The 20436-nt window shown below is 60.5% G+C and overlaps 1 protein-coding gene across 1 annotated transcript in view; it reads right to left on the bottom strand.

The window, feature by feature from the left end:
* Positions 1-15402, bottom strand: part of ALDH1A2 (aldehyde dehydrogenase 1 family member A2) — a 53749-nt gene extending 38347 nt beyond the window's left edge. The window contains exon 1 of the mRNA XM_060259819.1: positions 15261-15402. Coding sequence (XP_060115802.1) covers positions 15261-15377 — 117 coding nt within the window. The 5' untranslated portion in view covers positions 15378-15402. The remainder of the gene's footprint in view (positions 1-15260) is intronic.
* Between the last annotated feature and the right edge of the window lie 5034 nt (positions 15403-20436).

Here is a 20436-nt window from a genome sequence, read left to right as displayed (position 1 = left end):
CAGGTTTCCCCAATCACACATGCCAGGCTCTGCCAATGCCAGGCAGACCACTACCCCCCCGACCCGTTGGCCTGACACCCCCCCCCTCAAGCCTCTGACAGAACGCTTCCCTGTGCCCCTGCCCCATGGGCAGACCCAGGACTGAACCTGGCACCTTCGGCATGCACGCAGCACAGATGCCCGTGGGTGCCCACGGAGCCATTGTTGTGCCAGAAGGCACCACGTGCTCTGCAAAACCAGACCCCCAAGAGGGGCAAACTGCATTGCCATGGGGAGAGGCCAGACAGAAGGGGAGTGGCCCTCGGGGGGGGCGGGTCAAGGCCAAAGGGGGCAGGAAGTCCCCACTTAAGATGGCCAAGGCAAGAATGTGCAATCAGGAGGTTTGGCTGAGGAGTTAGTGTGAGGTAACTCACGGTTTTTTAGCCTCCGGCTCACACACATTTTTGTTTTGGCTCAGGAAGGAGGCCCCAAAGCAAACTAATTTATACAACAGCTCACAACTTTAATGCCAGTAACTTACAAAGTAGAATTTCTGCTCACCAGACTCCACAGCTTCAAGGGAACATTGCTCATGAACCATGCACAAGGGGGGGGGGCTTGACTGGCAGGGGGGGCTCCCTCAAAGCCCCCCCCCCTGAGGTAGGGCAGAAGGACGATGCCCCTTTCTTCTGTAGCCACACAAGTGACCATTCGGCACTGCTTCTGCTCCCAGTTGTCAGGGTGGATAGCTGCTGATCCAGTGTCTGTCATGAGCTTGTCTAATTGCTGATTGGAAGAGCTCTGCTGGCTCAGAGCAAGGGCTACGTGGCCCAGCGCCCTGCTTCCAACAGTGGACAGCCCACAAAGTACAGTAGGCAGGTGTGCTCCCTCCCCACCACGGCGCAAGAGCCGCAGAAGAGGGAGGGGAGGCTACAGGGAGGAGCTGGGAAGCCACTGAGCAGGGCAGTGAAGCAGACCCCTCCAGGGAGACCTGGCTGAGTGGCAGAGCATCTGCTGGGCATGCAGAAGAGCTTCTGTTCAATCCCCAACACCTCCAGCTAGGAAGGGCCCGGCAGGAGGGGAGGGGAGGGGAAAGGTCTCTCTCAGCCTGAGACCCTGAGTGGGCAATGCTGACCTTGAGGGGGTTCTGACTGGGTACAAGGCAGCTTCATGAGACCCAGAGGGGCAGAGCACCCCCAGGGAAGAGAAGCAGCCAGTTCAGAGGGAATTGCCCTTCCTTGTCCGCTGGGCCCATTCGTCTGCCCCCACCCCTAGGTGGCATTCCTTTCAAAAGGACGGCTGGCTGAGACGTCCTCTCTTGCATTTGAAGAAAAGCTCCTCAGTTGAGCACAGGGATGAATCTTGCCCAGCCCCCACAGATCTCAGCGGAGCAGGATTTCTAAGTGGATCGTGACCATTTGCAATGTCCTTGCATTAAACTGGACCTATCTGAACTGTGGCCTCAGAAGGTAGAACCAGAACCAACGGGTTGGAATTAAATCAAAAGAGTTTCCGGCTCAATATTAGGAAGAACTTCCTGACCGTTAGAGCGGTTCCTCAGTGGAACAGGCTTCCTCCTCGGGAGGTGGTGGGCTCTCCTTCCTTGGAGGTTTTTCAACAGAGGCTGGATGGCCATCTGACAGCAATAAAGATCCTGTGAATTAAAAAGGTGAAGGCAGTCCCCTGTGCAAGCACCAGTCGTTTCCGACTCTGGAGTGACGTTGCTTTCACACCGTTTTCACGGCAGACTTTTTACGGGGTGGTTTGCCATGGCCTTCCCCAGTCATCTACACTTCCCCCCCAGCAAGCTGGGTACTCATTTTACCAACCTCGGAAGGATGGAAGGCTGAGTCAACCTCGAGCTGGCTACCTGAACCCAGCTTCTGCCAGGATCGAACTCAGGTTGTGAGCAGAGCTTAGGACTGCAGTCCTGCAGCTTCACCACTCTGTGCCGTGGGGCAGGCCTGTGAATTTAGGGGGAGGTATTTGTGAGTTTCCTGCATTGTGCAGGGGGTTGGACTAGATGATCCTGGAGGTGTCTTCCAACTCTAGGATTCTATCTCCCCTTCTGGTTTTAGGAAAAGCAGCCTCTTTGCCTTTCCCTACACAATTTCTGTCCTTTTCTTGGGGAGGGGAGCAAAAGAGGCTTTCCAGCGGCCCGGCTTTATCAATATTTATTCCTGCAGGGGAGGGGAGAAACCCCCTCCCCTCCCCATTTGGCTTGGAAGTCCTTTCCTGGGCCGGAGATGAGAAATGGGCAGGGTGACAGCTGTGTGAAGAGCCCCTCCTCGGATGGCTGGCCGGCCCTGGCATGATAAATCACTGGCCCGATCCTTGACTCCGGCCTGTTTGATCTCAGCTCAGCAAGACCCAGTTCTGATGTGAGGAACTCCAGATCTGTTTGGGCAGAGACAAACGGCCGACGCTCTGACCTGCCGAGGGCTGGGCCTCCTCTAGGCCGGGCGACTTTGCTGCACTGAGCCGCCTCCTGCCAGCCTTCGAGGGCCTTTCAAAGGCAGCCGGGCAGAGGGCCAGAGCAGGCCTTTGTGTCCTGAGGCTTTACAAGCAAGTAAAAACAGCCGAGGGGGAAGGTGGAAGCGGCCTCCAGGACTCCTGGCCTTGCTGCACAAACAAGAGGGGCTCTTCTTCTCAGCCCTTGGGGCACTTCTGAAGTGCACGCCACACATGTGGCTTCAATTAAGCCCTGCCGACCCACCCACCCCCTGCCAAAAGGGTCTTCCGCCTTCCTTCCCCGGTTCACAAGCCAAGAGGGACCCAGAAGCTGCTGCACCCAAGTCGCTCACCCTCCCCAGCACCCCGCGGGAGAGCGGCAGGCCCGGGGGGCTCAGAAAGAGGGCGCCTGGCTGGGGATCCATCCGCATCAGGTTACCTCCTCGCAAGAGCTGCTCTCAGCACCGCTGACATTGGTGGTGACAGGCAGAAAGCAAACTGACCAAAGGTGGCGAAAAACGTTGTGCAGGACTGGAGGACGGAGGGTCTCTCTGTCCTTCTGTGAGGCAGCCCCGTGGGGAATGGGCCCGTGCTCCTCTACTCCCAGGTGCCCTGCTGCCTCAGCCCCAGGAATTCCGCCAGCAGCCAGCCAGAAATCCCAGAAAGCTGGCAACAGCGCCCCCACACCTGGCCACGGCCCCGACTTCCCTGCAGCCAGGGGGTCAGATACAGCCCTCGACAGAGCTTGAAGGCCTCCCCCCAGGCTGCGGTGGGAACGCCACTTCTCCGTTGTGCTCCGTTGTGCGAAGGAGGCCTTGCGGAGGCTCAGAGGAGAGGAAGAAGAGGAGGAGGAAGAGGAGAGGAAGAGGAGGAGACTGGATCTCTACCCCTCTCTTCGCTTGGAGTGGCTGACAATCGCCTTCCCTTCCTCTCCCCACCCTGTGAGGCAGGTGGGGAGGAGAGAGAGCTGAGAGCTGGGAGGAGGAGAGGGAACAAAACCCGATTCTCCAGACCAGAGGCCACCACACCAGACTGGTCAAGTTGAACAAGTGAACCGCAACACAAAGCGAGGCCAACCTGAAGTTGGATCCAGACCAGACGGAGCCCTCCAAGGAGTGTCTCAGAGCAGCCGGTGCCAATCAGAAGCACAGTTTCCACTCTTTGCCAAGCACACCAGACTTAAAAATAAAACTGTATAGATATCTTTGGGTAAATAGTACGTAAACTGAAGAAACGACAAATATGCAAAAAATTAAAATTAAAAAAACTGTACCAGGTTTGCCGATTCCATCAAGGCAACTCCTTCCTTGGACAAGCATGAGCAATTCCCGCCACATCAGAGGCTTTCTCCTTCCCCACAATCGACATTCTCTTCCCTCTGCTAATGAGTTTTTGTGGGGCAAACAGACACAAGAAGAGTCCATCTAGTCCAGCCTCCTGTCTCACACAGGGGCCAACCAGCTCCTCTGGAGGGCCAACAAGAGGGCAGAGACCAAGGCCTTCCCCTGAGAAGAACCTCAGAAGAGCCCTGCTGGATCAGACCAGAAAGGGTCCATCCAGTCCAGCCTCCTGTCTCACACAGTGGCCAACCAGTTCCTCCGGAGGGCCAACAACAGGGCAGAGAGGCTGAGGTCTTCCCCTGAGAAGAACCTCAGAAGAGCCCCGCTGGATCAGACCAGGGATGGTCCATCCAATCCAGCCTCCTGTCTCACACAGTGGGCAATCAGTTCCTCTGGAGGGCCAGCCACAGGGCAGGGAGGTCAAGGCCTTTCCCCATGGTGCCTCCTGGCTCTGGGATTCAGAGGTTTAGTGCCTCTGAACATGAAGGCTACTTGTAGTCCCCATGGCGAGGAGCCACTGACAGGCCTCTCCTCCATGAACCCCTCTAATCCCCTTTTAAAGCTCTTTGCTCCAGTGGCCAGTGCTACATCCTTTGGCGCTTTTTGATCCTGCTCTGTGCCAGCAGGGGGAGTGGAGAAGAGGCCTGGCCACCCCCCCCCCCAAAGGTCTCCTGCCCAAGTCCCTTTGCTAGAGGCAGCTCCCATTCGTGTCAGGGCAGCTGTGCCCCACCCCACTCCTTCAGGGTGTGGCTTTGTGGAGGCAGAGATGGACTTCCAGCTGCAACCCCTGAGGGGTCTCCCACCCCCTCAAGCCATTCGGGAGCCCTGCATATCATCCTTGTGTGAGAGAACCGCTTCTGTCCAGGGGGAGCCAATGCAGCTGGAGCCCCCCAGGGCCCGGGACAGATTTCCTGGCCAGGCCAGGCTGTGGGGAGGGAATGCCCCCACCCTGGACTCTTGCCCCACAGGATGAACCGCAATTAGGGTTGCCAATCCCCAGGTGGGGGCAGGGGATCCCCCGGTTTGGAGGCCCTCCCCCCGCTGCAGGGTCATCAGAAAGCGGGGGGAGGGGAGGGAAATGTCTGCTGGGAACTCTGTTATTCCCTATGGAAATTTATTCCCATAGAAAATCATGGAGAATTGATCCGCGGGTATCTGGGGCTCTGGGGGGGCTGTTTTTGGGGGTAGAGGCACCACATTTTCAGTACAGCATCTAGCGCCTCTCCCCAGAATACCCCCCCCCCCCAAGTTTCAAAAGGATTGGACCAGGGGGTCCAATTCTATGAGCCTCAAAAGAAGGTGCCCCTATCCTTCATTATTTCCTATGGAAGGAAGGAATTGAAAAGGTGTGCCGTCCCTTTAAATGTGATGGCCAGAACTCCCTTTGGAGTTCAATTATGCCTGTCACAGCCTTGATCTTGGCTCCACCCCTAATGTCTCCTGGCTCCACCCCCAAAGTCTTCTGGCTCCACCCCCAAAGTCCACAGATATTTCTTGAATTGGACTTGGCAACCCTAACCGCAATAAGATTCCCACCGTTGAAAGGATGCTCTGCTCCCTCTGGACTCCCAGGGGCCTCTCCCATCAAATGCCCCCTTCCAAGCCACCCTGGGAGGTCGGTCAGACTGAGGAGGGAGCCTGGCCAAAATCACCCACTGAGCTCCCAGGGCAGAGCGGAGATTCGAACCTGGGACTCCCAATCCCCACAGGGGCTGGAGGGAGACGGAGGGGGAGAATGATGCAGGCCACTTTGAGACCCAGAAAGGGGTAGGGTGAGGGAGCTGGATAAATTCAATAAACAAACACATTTGTTTGAACAAGTCTATGCTTCCGGGGTTTTGCAATAACAGAATAATTTCTTGGAACAGCAGGACCAGGATGTGTTTAAATAAAATATCGAAACGGAAAGGGTGAGCTGCGAAGGCCCAAGACGCAAGGCAGTGAAAAGGGAGGTCCGTTCCAGTGAACTCAGCTGCCGCCCCCAAACACGAGGCCTGATCCAGCCTCTCCGACTCCCATGAGCAGCGCCTGAACTCCAAGCATGTTTCCTGCCAGGCCTCATTTGGCACAGGAGCTCACAGGAGCAGAGCTCCAGAACCTCTCGATGTTTTTGTGCTCTTTCTTTCTTAACCTCCCCCCACCCCCCGCCACCCTCAGTACTTGCCCCTGGGCTTCATTGTTCAAACCCCCTGTGAGAATTTTGCCGAACAAACTTGCTAATATTTCCCCTCACAAAAAATGGGGAAAGAGCCAAAACATCCAAAGCAGACAGATGGAAACCTTCCTCACGCCACTGGGGCCACAGAGGAGAAAGTGTGATGGGAGTCAGGTTTGATGATGACAATGATAATTCCAGAAGCATATTAAGGTAGGGGCTGAGCTGCTATAATTGAGTCCCCCTCCCAGTGATGTCAGGGGGTGTGGCATATGCAAATGAGTTGTGCTAATGAGCTCCTCCAGCATCTCTTTTCCTACCCAAGGGCCCCGTTTCCTGCCATTTCCACAGCCCCTCTGGCCTCCCAAGGTTGGTGCTGATCCTTTTGGCATGCCAGTAATGCAACCGTGTCCCAGTCGCCCTCAGGCAGGTCCAGGACTGAGCCAAAGAGCTGGGCACAGCCACCCTGGGACACAGACCAGCCATGGCCTTGCTGAGGGCATCCTTCATCCCTGGCCTTGCTGAGGGCATCCTTCAAACCCCAAATCCCTTTGCTTCAGCCCCAAACCTGGGAGAGCTGCCTGCATTGCTCCAAGGCACGCCGAGAGCACTGGCTGGCCCAGAGAGGACCGAGCCCAGCTGCCAGTTCAGGATGGGCCCCAGAGGGCCTCTGCCGGGCCTCCCCCTCCCCCAGAAAGAATGTAGAGAGCATGTCCAGCACTGGGAGGGCTCTGGGGGTCCACAGCCCTCTCTGCTCCTCCTCCCATCCTGCACAGCTGCCTGCCCTGGAAAGCGGCTGCAGGAGGCAGCCCCCTTTCCCTGGCCGGAGCCGGAGCTGGAGCCGGGGCTGGTCTCCGCTGCAAGGAGCATCCCCAGGGCCCCCAGCTGCACAGCGAGAGCAGAGCCCAAGAACAGCCGCCAGGGCAGAGAGTAGCGAGGAGACGCCTTCCCCAAAAGTAGCCACGCACCCCCAGGCAGCCTGGAAAGGCTCCAAACCATGGCTGATGGGCTGAGACTACCAGAGCCACGCCTGCAACTGGACCAGGCGGCCAGGAAAGGGTCGCAGGAAGACCCCAGAAGAGCAAGAGGGAGCCCTCCTGCCAGCATTGCCCGTCAAGCCCCCCACAAGGGCAGGGGTCCCCACTTTTGCTGGCACGGGGCCCTCTCCTCCGGGCAGGAGTGACTCTGGGGGGGGGGAGTTCATTCAGGATTCATGCAAGTCAGGAGGGCGACTCCACTTTCCTCGGGGGCGTGCGCCAGATGAATCCGGTCCCTACCACCCCAGGATCGCAGCCAGGAGCAGAAGGGCCCTCTGCCGAGGGGGAGGGGTGGTCTCTTTGCCAAGGAAGCCCCCCTTCTATGCCTGCCATCTTGGCTGATGCAGGCTTTCTCCACACATCTTGTGGGGAGAAGCCGCTCCAAACCGCACTTCCCTTCTGCTTCTTGAAAGGGAAAAAGAGCAGGATTCGGATCAAGTTCCAGCAGCATTGCGCTATTCTGCCTCCTTCTAGGGCAGTGGCCCCCAACCCCCCGGTCCATGGACTGGTACTGGTCCACGGTCTGTTAGCAACCGGGCCGTGAGTTGTATAATTATTTCATTATATATTACAATGTAGTAATAATAATACTAATAAGGAGAAGACATTGGTTTATATCCTGCCCTCCACTCCGAATTGCAGAGTCTCAGAGCAGCTCACAATCTCCTTTCCCTTTCTCCCCCACCACGGACACCCTGTGAGGTGGGTGGGGCTGGAGAGGGTTCTCACAGCAGCTGCCCTTTCAAGGACAACCTCTGCCAGAGCTATGGCTAACCCAAGGCCATTCCAGCAGCCGCAAGTGGAGGAGTGGGGAATCAAACACTTCTCCCAGATAAGAGTCCGCACACTCAACCACCACACCAAACTAGCAGAAATAAAGTGCACAATTGTATCATCCCAAAACTATCTCCCCCCACCCACCCCCAATCCGTGGAAAAGCTGGTCCCTGGTGCCCAAAAGGTTGGGGAACCGCTGTTCTAGGGCATTCCGGTCAATTCCCAACAGCTTTAGGCAACAGATACAGATTAGGGATTCACCCTCATTCTGTTTTCCCAAAGATCTGTCCCTCACGCTGTTTCACTTTTGGTGTGTCCGAAGACCAAAACAGTCTTTCCTTCCAAACAAAACAAAAACATTGTCAAGCGCCTCTCAGCCCCATCACTGGTATCATCGACCTTTTGATCAAACATTTGCAGGACATGTTTCTTCTTTGCAGCCCCCAGCGGCTTCAAAGGCAGCAGGAAAGGGGGCAGTCAAATGGTAGTGCCCGGGGAGGCTGAGGTTTCTCCCTTGGGGAGGAAGAAGGGAGGGAGAGCTTGCTTTGCCAGGCTCTCTCAATTGTACAGCAGAGCTACTGAGCCAAGCCTCTCTTCCTTCTATTGGCTGAGGCTCTCTCCAGTCCCCCGGGGAAGGAAGGAAAGAGCCAGAGCTTCCTTTGCCCAGTTTCCTGGATCCCGTGGGAGAAATACAAAGAAAGAACCTTTAAAACCAGTAAGTGCTAACATTTTAAGCATGTTTTAAGTTTTAAAAAATATTTATATTTGTGTTTGTCTGTGTCCTTTATAAAGGTTATATCTCTGCTACCTGATCTTAAATATGTACACACATGGCCCGGGCCGACATGGTCCAGCCGGACAAAGTCTCATTTATGTCACATCTGGCCCTCATGAGTTTGACACCCCTGTTAGAGGGTCCTCCCGCAGTCCTCAGAAAAGACAGCCTTCCTTGGCCTTTCTTGGGCGGAGAAGTGCTCCCAATCCTTGAGCCTTTGGGGTCACCCTTTCCTCCACCTTTCCTAGCTGGAGGCTGCCCTTTCCAAGAGAGGAGGCCCGACCAGCCCCGCACCCAGAGCCGGCCCAACTGGACAAATCAGCCACTGATCAGTTTCTGGGTCTTTGCTGTTCTCCATCTTTCCACAGCAGGCCTAGTGCCGCTGTAGCCCCTTCCGCCATTCGGATTTCAGCCCTCCTGACAACAAGCAGCCCGGAAAGCCAAGGGAGCATCTGCGGAGCTGCCCAGGGAAGTGGGGGAGGCTTCTGGATTGTTTCAGCATCAAGAAAAAACAGAGAGGGAGCCGGAGACCTGCGGGCAGAAAGGATTCCTTCCAGGGCAGCCTCCAACTCCCAGCTATAAATTCTGCAGGGAGGACAGGAAAGGGGGGGGGGGGAGGCCAAGGGTCCCTTCCCCCAGAAAAGGCTGCTGGGGAGGCACCCCAGGAGAGCCTCAGGTCGTAAAACACGAGTCCCACGCGCCATGGCGCTTCTCCCGGGTGGCATCTGGAATCCAGGGAGGGGGGGAGGCTTTTGCTCTGTCCCCTCTGGAGCTCCTCTTGCACATCTGGGATGGCTGCGGAAGGGAGGGAGAAAGAGCTCCCCCCAACCACCCTTGCCACTGAAGGAGAGAAGCCTGCTTGGGAAGGGGGCCAATGCCAGGGGGGCCCTGGGTATCTCCTGGCTGTGCAGGGTGTCAAACTCATTTGTTATGAGGGCTGAATCTGACCGAAAGGAGACCTTGTCGGGCTGGGCCACGGGTGTTATAAAATGGAATGCCAGGTAGCAGAGATATAACCTTTATAAAGGATACAGACAAAAAAAATTATTTAAATAAAAAGCTTAAAATAGAACATTCTTAAAACATTAGCACTTGTTGGTCTTAAAGGTGCTTTCTTTGTATCTCTCCCATGCAATCCAAGGACCTGGGCAAAGGAAGCTCTGACTCTTTCCTTCCTTCCTTCCCCAGGGGATGGAGGACCCTCAGCCAATAGAAGGAAGAGAGGCTCATCAGCTCTCCTGTGCAATTGAGAAAGCCTGGCAAAGCAAGCTCTCCCTCCCCCCTTCTTCCCCAAGGGAGGAGCCTCAGCCAATGGAGAAAACAGAGGTTTTGCTCTGTGGCTCCTGTGCCATTGAGTAAGCCTGGCAAAGCAAGCTGTGATGCAGAAGGAAGCAAGAGAGAGGGAGAAGGAAGCAGATGACAGCCAGTTGCTCGGGGGCCTGATAGGAGCCCTCTGGGGGCCTGATTCAGCCCCCAAAGTGCAAGTTTGACACCCCTGGGTTAGAGGGTCAGAGTAAAGCCCAGGTTCGAATCCCCACTCTCTCCTGAAAGTTTGCTGGGTGACCTGGGGCCAGTGCACACCCTCTCAGCCTGGCCTACCTTGCAGGGGTGTTAAGAGGAAAAAACAGAGGGGAGGAGAACTGATGGAAGCTGCTTGAAGTCTCCACTGGAGAAAGCAGAGGTGTCTGGGGGAGGGGTCACAGAAATCAATGACAAAGAATGTCCCGGTGCTCACTGGACAGGGGGAAAGCCACCCCCACCCCCCGTCATCACTTGAGGGTCTGTGAAGTATTTGCATGTTTCTTTGCAAGCTGGAAGGAGGACCGGGAGGGGCTTCTTCTTCAAGGGCCAGCGACCCCAAGCCCCTCCTCCCGCATGTTCAAACCTTCACTACGGACATGTTTAAAAAATGTCAGCCTCTTGACAGGGGGTCGATTTTGCAGGACTTCGCCCCTCTCCGGGGGGCCTGGGGGAAATGCAACGGGGGGGGGGTTGAAGGAGAAGAGGAAGCCGATTGGAAACTGGCCTTAAGAAACGGTTGATAGAATCAGCACAAAAGGAAAAAGGAGTCATGGCCCGTTCTCCTTTTAGCGGGTGGTTTGCCCTTGCCTTCCCCAGTCATCTACACTTCCCCCCCAGCAAGCTGGGGACTCCTTTGACCGACCTCGGAAGGATGGAAGGCTGAGTCACCTCCAGCCGGCTACCTGAACCCAGCTTCCGCTGGGATCGAACTCAGGTCGTGAGCAGAGCTTAGGACTGCAGGACTGCAGCTTTAACACTCTGCGCCACGGGGTTCTTGGCTTTTAACAAAAGGATGTCTTTAAGATGCTTTTCCTACTGACTGGAGAGGAACACCTGACGAGGTGGGGGGGCGCAGGTGCGCTGGGAAATGGAAAGGAAGGCCTGGCGCCACCTTCCAAAGAGGGGGGGGGGCAGGTCCTCACCAGAGCAGCTGGGACCAGGGCTCAAGCGCAGCTCTGCGGCTTCCAATGTCGGGGCAAGACATTAAGGGGAGGGACCGTGGCTCAGTGGTAGAGCATCTGCTTGGGAAGCAGAAGGTGCCAGGTTCAATCCCAGGCATCTCCAACTCAAAAGGGTCCAGGCAAGTAGGCGTGAAAAACCTCAGCTTGAGACCCTGGAGAGCCGCTGCCAGTCTGAGTTAAGAAAATACTGACTTTGATGGACCGAGGGGGGTCTGATTCAGTAGAAGGCAGCTTCATATGTTCAAGACCTGCCGGAAGGCAGCCTGAAAGAGCCCCCGAACTGGTCCCCGGGAGTCTGGGGGGGAGAGGGAGTGGTGGTGAGCGAGAGGAGCTGGAAAGATGCCCCGGAGCCCCTCCGTCCCTTGTCCCCAGGACAGAAGGGGGGCTGGCTGAGTCCGGGGACAGAACCTCTGCTTGGCTTGCGGAAGGCCCCAGGTTCAGTCCCCGACACCGCCAGGTAAGAACGCCCCGGCGGCCGCGGCAGCAACAGGGGATCAGAAAGACCTTTCGCCGTCCGAAGCCCTGGAGAGCGGCTGCCGCCTGTTGGAGGTTCCTTTCTTCCCCCGCGAACTTGAGAAGGGACTGGCCCAAGGTCACCCAGCGAGCTGCCAGGGCAGAGGGGGGAGGGGGCGGGGGGGAACGAATGCGGGTCTCTCCGATCCTAGTCTGCCTCTCCGCTCGACTCCACGCCGGCTCCCCAAGGCCGGCGCGCTCCCTTTCCAATTACGCACGGCGCATCTCTCCATAGAAGGGGGGTTTTCAACGCCTTTTGTTCCACAACATCCTGAAACCAGCAGCAAAGGCAGTCCTGGAGCGCTCAAACAGCAGCGCAGGCAACAGAGGGACCCCGCCCCGCCCGCCCCCCGCCCCCCCCCCCAGGGCCCGACTCTGAGCCCCCCTCCAGGCACCAGTTGGGCACTCCTGGGGGCCAGCCTGGGTTCCTCTCCCGGGGCCGCTTTGGGGGTTCTGCTCTTCCAAGGGGGGCTGGTTTGGCCCCCCCTCCCGGGCCAGAGGTCTGTTCGAGGGGCCGAAGCTCCAGCACCTGGCCGGGATTCAGCCTCACAGGAGGGAGAGGAAAGCCCAGCCCGGCCCGCCGGCCCGCCCCCCCTTCCCTTCCCTTCCCCAGCAGAGCACGGAGGCACCGAGACGCCGCGCCAAAGACCCCGAGTGAGGCGGAAGACCCTGGGCAGGCGGGGGCGGGGAGTTCACCGTTCATGGGCCCCGGGGAGGACCCCCCCCCCAGGCATCCCGCCAGGCCCTGCCCGGCTCTCCCGATTGGGGAGAACAGCCAAAAGAGCTCCCCCCGCCCCGCCTGTTCTGGAAGGAGACGCCGGGACGCCCCAAGCCCAGGCTCAGCCTTGCTTGCACCGCTGGGGCCCCGCAAGCGGCTCCCGCTCCTCCGAAGGGACTCGCCGACTGGCCTTTCAGCGGCCCCCCCGCCCCCCCCCCGCTCGCAGCTGAAGCTCCATCGCAGGGAAGGAAGAGCAGCGCCTCAGCCCGAAGCCCCTCCCTGCCTGCCTGCTCTTGAGGGGGGCGTCCAAGCAGAATCCGCCCCGCCCTCACCTGGCCACTGCCCAGGTAGCGTCGTGACCTTGGGAGGAGGAGGAAAGAGCCCGAGTCCAGGCGCGCCTGGCGGAAGGGGGGGGGGGAGGCGCTGCTCCCCGAACCCTTCAGATGCCCCGTCTGGACTCGGCCTCTTGGCCCTGCCTACGGACAGGCTAACCCAGCGGCGCCCGGTCTGCAGGAGAGGAGGCGAGTTCCCGGCGGCTGCTCCCAAGGGAGCCAGAAGGCCTCCCCCCGTCCCCCCCCCCCCTCCGGTCTGCTGCAGGCTGATCCCTCTGAGCCCCGCGCCGCCTTTCCTTTCCACGCCCCCCGCCTTGCTCGCAATCCCACACTCCCTAGTGCACCGGACTGGGCCCCGGCGACTCCCCCGCTCACCGGCAGCAGCTCCAGAAGGAAAGCGCGGAACTCCCCGCCACTGGAAAGGGCAGGAGCCGCTCCTCCGAAGCCTCCGCCCGCCAACTGCGCCTGCCGCCGGACGGACCCCTGTGCCCACGGGACGGCCCTGGGGGGTGGATGGAGAGGGCAGGCGCGGGCGGGGAGGGGAGGGGGAGCGGGAGGGCAGGCTCCCCCCTGCCAAAGCCCGAAGCCAGGCCGAGCTGCGGGCAGTGACCCGCCGGGACAGCCGGGGGCCCCGCCGGGAAGAGGCCGGCAGCTGCGCAAGGGACTCACCGGCTTCGCCCCCACCGAAGGCTCTTCTTTCGGCGCGCTCCGAAGGGGCGCCCGTTGCGCTTCTCCCCGCAAGGGCTGGCCCTCCCGAGGCGCCCGCGGAGGAGCGAATCCGGCCCCGAGCCTGGGCAGATCCTGGAGAAACGCGGGGCCACTGGCCGCCCCCCGCCCCCTCCCCGGCTTCCCTTAGCCGCCCGCCCATTTCCAGCCGCAGAGGGAGAGGAAGGCGGCGGGGGCGCGAGAAAGGGATCGACCCTTCCCCACAAGCGCCCCGGCTGTGCGCCGCGGAGTCTCCTGTCCTGAGGTCCCCGAGCCCGTCGCGCTGCAAAAGGCCGGTTCCGAGGAGCCCAGGAAAGCGGCCTGAGGCGCCACAGCAGCGGCTGGCCTCGAAGGCACCGCTGAGCGCGGGACAACGAAGGGACCCGGCTCGCCCCTCCCCGCAACACTTTCCCGGGACTAAGCCCACAGAACCTCCGGAGGTCCAAGTAACCTGCTATTCCGTGGGGCTCCTTGGCGGGACTGCGCAGATCCTCCGAAATTCTGCCAGGGGATCCAGGCGCAGTCTCGGCGGCGCCAACTAAGACCCTTTTCCCCGTCGGAAAAACTTCCTGGGCGCTGAAAAGCACCCCCCCCCCCCGCGCCACACACACACACACTGGGGATCCCCCTGAGACCTCCTCCCACCCCCGTCCAGCGAGACTTCGCCGCCTTCCGCTGGGGGGGGGGGGGGCGCCGCAGGGGAAGATTCTCCAGCACAGAGAGGACGTGGCGCCCCCAACTCACCGCCACCCGTCCCCATCAGGCGCTTGCAAGCCGGAGAGGAGGCAAAGGGAGATCCAGTCGCCAAACGCTGGCTGGATCGGGCCCACTGCCGCCGCCGCCGCAAGTCCGCAAGGGGCCCTCTGCTCCAGGGCCGACGTGCGTGGAGCGCGGCTGGAGCCCCTCCGGTCCCGGGCGGAACACGATCTCTTGCGCAGCCCGTTGTATCCCGGGGCTTGCTTCAGGAAGAGCCTTTGGGAAAGGCGGCCCCCGCTCCGGGACCCAGAGGCCCTCCGGCGCGCCCCCCGACCCCGCAATCCAAAGGGGGAAGCAACCCCTAAACCTTTCATTTCAGGAGACCGCTGGATTGGTGTCCTGGGCGCGCTTTTGGTACCGCCGGTGGTCATACAAGGGTTACTTCACCGTTAAAACGTGAGATTTTTTTTAGGAGACCCTTGGAGCGCTTTTGGTATGGGCTGGAAAGGTAGTCCCCCCCCCCCTGGACCAGAGGCCCTCCAGAGCGCCCACCCACCTGCGCAATCCAAGGGTCTCCTAAAATCGCACCTCTTCTTCTTCTTTGAATGATCCTCGCATCTTACCCCTTAATAACCCTCACGTCTAATAACCCCTAAATAACCCTTAAAACGTGCAATTATAGGAGACGGTTGGGAGGCTGTCCTGGGCGCGCTTCTGGCCTGGCCGGGCAATGCAGCAGCCCCCTCCCCTCCCCTCCCCTCCCGGGGGTTCGGGGCCTCCAGCGGGCCCACCGACCAGGGCAACCCCCTTCGGATCTCCTAACATCTCCCGTCGGCTTGTCTCCCTGGGCGCGGTTTTGGCAGCGCACGGCAAGGACCGGAGGCGCTCCAGCACCCCAAGACGCCGGCCCTGGAACCTTCGCAGACCGGCTTGGAAGTCCGCAAGCGGCCCCTTCTAGTACCGACGCCCCGGACCGACGCCCCTGAAGCCGGAGCTCTGGGACAGGCTTAACTGCAAAGGGGAAGGACGTGGCGCTGAGCGGAAACCGGCCCAAAGCTCCCCACCTGCTCAGCCCGGGCCTGGAGCGCAGCGCCCGCGGGAGTGGCCCAGGCAAAGGCTGCCAGGTTGCCAACCGACTGAAAACGAAGGCTGCCCAAGTGGGACCCTCTTTCCCCCCCGGCCGACGCCCGCTTCCCGGGCACTGCAGGCGGAGGCGAAGGCCGCCCCCAGGCCCCGGCGATTGGCATGGCGCGCAGCGGAGCGCGGGGAGGGGCTGGAGGGCTCACCCCCCCCTACCCACCTTGGTGTGCTTCAGCTCCAGGCTGAGGGCGGGCGAGGGCAGCAGCTGCAGGGAAGCCATCAGGGCGGCCGGGTCGGCCTTCACCCCGCCGGGAAGCTCGATCTTGCTGGAAGTCATGGTGCTGGGGCCGGCGGGCGGGCTGGCGGGCGCTTTGGGGCCCTGCCGTCGGGCTGCTGCTGCTGCTGTCCCGCCTTCTCCTCCTCCTCCTCCTTCTCGGCGCCGCAGCAGCCCCGACGGGCGCCCGCTGTATATAGGCAGGTGTCAAGGCCGGGCGGGCGCTCCTCATTGGCCGCGCCGAGAGGGCTGGAGACGAGGCCCCCCGCCCCTCCGGCCGCCCCCCCCCCAGCCTCTGCGCCACTCTCCCCGCAGGCCACACTGGGGGACAGAGGCGGGAGGAGGGAGAAAAGAGGGCTCCTCCGGGTGAAGAGGTGCCCGGACTCCGGGATCCTGCCCCCCCTTGCTCCTCCCTCCCGTCCCACCCCCGGGGAGCCTGCCCGGGAGACCCCACCCGCCGACCCCAGAGCTGGGAAACCCCCCCAAGCCTCCCTCCTTTCACTGGGCCGGGCAGCCCAGAGAGGCGCAGGAGAAGAAGGGGCGCAGCTGAGGAGAGGAAGGGACCGCGCGGGTGCGTCGGCGGGGTGGGGGCCTTCTGCCTCTCTGGGGCGCCCGGAGCCCCCCCCTGGCCCCCATCTCCCCCCCCCCCACGCTTGGACCTCAGCCGCCCTGCGAGTAGGAAGGGCTCAGCCAGCCCCAGGAGGGGCGGCGGATCCCGAGCTAAGCGCTCCTCCCGCCGGAGCCCCGATCGGCCCCTGGCCTGGCTGGCTGGCTGACTGGGGTGGGGGGGAGAGACGGAGGAGCCCGTCGGAACCGCCCTGGAGCCCCGGCTCCGCTCGCACCCCTCACTCGGTCCCTCAAAGAGAGGGCGCCGCCGCCCTCGGGCCTAGAGGTCCCGTCCCCCCAAAGGGGCATCCAGAAAGGCTGGTCGGGTCCTTGGGGGGAGTGAAGGGGGTGAAGGCACGTTCCGGGGCGGGAAGAAGAAGATGATGATGAAGATGTTCTTCTTGTTGTTGTTTGTTGTTAATGATATTGGATTTGGTATCTCTCTCCCTATACTCTGGATCTCAGAGCGGCTCCCAATCTCCTTTCCCTTCCTCCCCCACAACAGACACCCTGTGAGGTGGGTGGGGCTGAGAGAGCTCTCCCAGCAGCTGCCCTTTCAAGGACAACTCCTGCGAGAGCTCTGGCTGCCCCAAGGCCATTCCAGCAGGTGCAAGTGGAGGAGTGGGGAATCCAACCCGGGTCTCCCAGATGAGAGTCGAGGCACTCAACCGCTGCACCAAACTGGCTCTCTCTGCTGCGAACGCTGCCCCCCCCTCCACCTCAACTCCGCGCCTGCCCTGCCGAGAGCCCCCCCCTCCCCGTGCCCCGCCCTCTCTGCCCTCTCAAAGGAGGGGCCTGATCCACTCGCGCAACTCTGGGCTGTTGCCTCTGTCGACCCGACCAGCTCTCAGGGGGGGGGGGGGCGTGAGAGGGAACGGGGGTTCGGTGGAGGGAGAGCGGAAGCCCCGCACTGGCAGAGAGGTGGAGGCGGGGGGGGGGGGGGCTGGGCTGGGAGCAAACCAGAGAAGCGCCCCGGCAGGCCAGAGGCGGGGGCCAGAACCGCCCTCCTGGTCTCGAAGCCCGCCCAGGTTGCCTGAGTGCTGCCGGAGGGGGAGGCTCCATCCGACCTTTGAGAGGCGGGGGGGGGGGGCAGGCCCCGGCCCCTGTCGGTGGGGCCCACCAAGCCAAAGGCGATGCCCGGACAGAGGAGTGCGGCCTTTCGAAGGCTCCGCTGAGGCTGGGTCCTGCCCCAGGGAGCGAGGGAGCGCGCATGCGGGGCCACCACCTGAGGGTCTCTGCCGCTGGCCTGCTGGGGAGACTCTTCCCGCCCGCCCACGCCCCAAAGGGGCCCCCTCCCACCGAGATGCTCCGGGGGCCCTCCCTGCTCCCCCCCCCACCCTCCAGGCTGCGGCTCTTGGGATTCCAGGACGGCAGGACCCGCCAGCCTCTCCCGGCCGGGCTTCTGCTGCCACCTGCTGGCCTCTGCGCGCCAAGTTGCGCCCTCAGCGCTGCACAGCCGCGGCCCCAGCGCCTCCCTCCCCCCGGCCGTTCCTTCCAGAGTCCCGGCGCCGCGGGTTGGGGGGGGGGGGGAGACGTCGAAGAAGAGCCGGGCGGACCGACGGGTCTCCCCCCGCCCGCCGCACACGGTCCCCCTGCCAGTAGGCTTCCAGAGCGCCGCTGGGGCACGGGCAGCAAGGATCACAGAATCCTAGAAGCATCGAGTTGGAAGGGATCTCCAGGGTCATCTAGTCCACCCCCTCCTCTATTGCACACCATCAGCACCAGTCGTTGCTCCCGCCCCAGCTGCGCGCCCCCTCTGGGCCTCGGAGGAGCAAGGGGGCGCCCCACGACCCCCGGCCCATTCCACTTGACCAGCCCTCCCCCCGCTGTACCGGACGGGAAGGCGGATTCAACAGCGCCGCCCCCCCCCGCCCTGCCCCCCCGGACGGGTCCCTCCTAGCCTGCCGCCCCCTTTCCCAGAGACCCCCGCCCCCCTCCCCGGTCGACGGCCTGCCCTGGAGGGGGAGAGAAGGGGGGCTTCGAAAGGCCGGACTAGATGGCCCCTCCCGGGACAGCTCCAGCAGACTCTGGAGGGGGGTCTGGTGCCCACTCAGTGGAGCCTCCAGGGTCAGAGGCAGCCTACCTGGGAACACCGGCGGCTGGGGAGGGGCGGGGGGGGGTTGAGCTGAGCAGCAACTTGCCCGGCTCGCCTTTGGGGCACGGGACGCAGGACCGGCTGCCCCCCCCTCCACTCCACCCCCCCTCTTCCTTTGTCACACCGCCAGCAAATCTTCTGCCCCCCCCCCGGGTCTTTTCATTTTAGTGCGCGAATAAATCAGCCCCGGGAGCGCTTTTCTCCCCCGACCCCCCCCACCTGGGTTAATTGGAGCAATCCTTTAACTGCCTCCCAGCCGGAGCAGCTGAAAGCGGGTCAAGCAGGAGAGCAAACCCGGCAAATTTATGGCCCTGGAGCTGGCGGCTAAATGAGACCCTCCCCCCCCACTCCTCCCCTCCCGGGCCCCCCTCTGCCCCAAGGAAGGTCCCGCCAAGAAGGAGCAGCTCTGCGCCAAGCCCCCCCCCCCAGACCCACACCTCCCAGCGCCTCCCTCCCTTGAGCCCCTTTGGGCAGGCTCTTGTCTGGGAGAACCGGGTTGGATTCCCCGCTCCTCCCCTTGCACCTGCTGGAATGGCCTGCTTGGATCAGCCAGAGCTCTCGCGGGAGTTGTCCTTGAAGGGGCAGCTTCTGGAAGAGCCCTCTCAGCCCCACCCACCTCGTAAGGTTGTTGTGAAGCTGACATGTGAAAAGTGGGGCAAAAAGGACCGGATGAACAGGGCCAAGAGCACCTTAGAGAGCAACAGGGGTTTTTTTTGGGGGGGGGGCATAAGAGAGTCACAGCACCCTTTAAACAGAAAGGGACATGGAATGTAAAACAGGCCCTTCTGGACCCACCGAACTTCTGTCCCATCCAGCATCCTGTTTCTCACTCAGGACAGCCAGGTTCCTCTGGAAAGCACACACACACACACACCCCGCTGCAGGATGGGTAGTCCACAGCCTTCTCCTACAGCCACACACTCCTCCGCAGCAAGCCCCCTTCCCAAGGCATCCAAGCCTAGTGTCTCTCACAGCGTCCTGTGGCAGTGAGTTCTACAGGCTAATGATGGGTTGTGTGAAAGAACACTTCCTTTTCCTTCCGAAGCCCAGAGAACACAGCACATTTGGTTATCTGCTGTTTTTCAGTGAGGGCTCTGACCCAGAGGGGCCATTTTCAGCAGCAGGGGGCAGACAGATTCAGGGGGCTGTGGGGGGGGGGGAGCCAGAGGGAGGTTGCAGGAGGCTTCTACACCCCACTGGAAAACCGAAGCCCGCATCGCAAGCCACCGTCAGGCCAGGGTGGGGGAGAGTGAGGCAGGCTCTCCTCCCTCTGCTGACCTTCTGGGGAGTCCCTGTTGCCAGGTAGGGACAGGGCTGGCGTGTGGGAGCAGGCCAAGTAGGGGGTCTCCTCCCCTCCAAGGCCAAGTGCCAGCCAAAGGCAGAAGAGACTCAGAGCCACAGGGAGTGGGAGGTGCAGTTAAGGGTGCTGCCAACCTCCTGGTGGGGCCTGGAGAACTGCCATTATCACTGGGATCAGTTCCCCTGGAGGAAATGTGCTGCTTGAAGGGCGCTTCGTGTAATTAGTAGACTGATCAAAGCCACCAAGTAATACACCATCTTTCAGTTTGCAAAAAATATATTATAAGGATTATGTACAACACATAATGAACAAGACCAGTTTGGTGTAGTGGTTAAGTGTGCGGACTCTCATCTGGGAGAACCGGGTTTGATTCCCCACTCCTCCACTTGCAGCTGCTGGAATGGCTTTGGCTCAGCCATAGCTCTGGCAGGAGATGTCCTTGAAAGGGCCTTGGTGTAGTGGTTAAGTGTGCGGACTCTTATCTGGGAGAACTGGGTTTGATTCTCTACTCCTGCAGCTGCTGGAATGGCCTTGGGTCAGCCATAGCTCTGGCAGAGGTTGTCCTTGAAAGGGCAGCTGCTGTGAGAACTCTCTCAGCCCCACCCACCTCACAGGGTGTCTGTTGTGTGGAAAGAAGATAAAGGAGATTGTGAGCCACTCTCTGAGATTCGGAGTGGAGGGTGGGATATAAATCCAGTATCATCATCATAATCATCAACACAATAGTGATAGAGGCTGGCGTGCTAGGGCCTTTTAAAGTAACAGAAACCACATTCAGGCTCGATGTTCACACTGAAATGAGAAGCTTAATGCTGTGATCAGAGAATGTAGAACGGGGTTCCTAAATAACTGAGCCATTAAACTGAAGAAAGAATTTAAATGTCACCAAAATCTAGAGAGGCATCTTTTTTAAGAAAGCGGCTGCGTTGAAGCTACACTCCTCGGGAACACCCACCTTGTGAAGTTCCGTTGGACTATTTCCAAGTTTGGGCTTACGTCTATTCATTTGGGGACAGGGTTTTTTGGCCCGTTGGGGTTTCTGTTACTTTAAAAGGCCTTAGCACTGCCGGCCTCTATCATTATTGTATTGTCTATTGTGTTGTGCACAATCCTTATAATAT

This window comes from Heteronotia binoei, chromosome 19 (assembly GCF_032191835.1).
Source record: "Heteronotia binoei isolate CCM8104 ecotype False Entrance Well chromosome 19, APGP_CSIRO_Hbin_v1, whole genome shotgun sequence".
NCBI lineage: Eukaryota > Metazoa > Chordata > Lepidosauria > Squamata > Gekkonidae > Heteronotia > Heteronotia binoei.
This window is presented reverse-complemented; position numbering and strand designations above follow the sequence as displayed.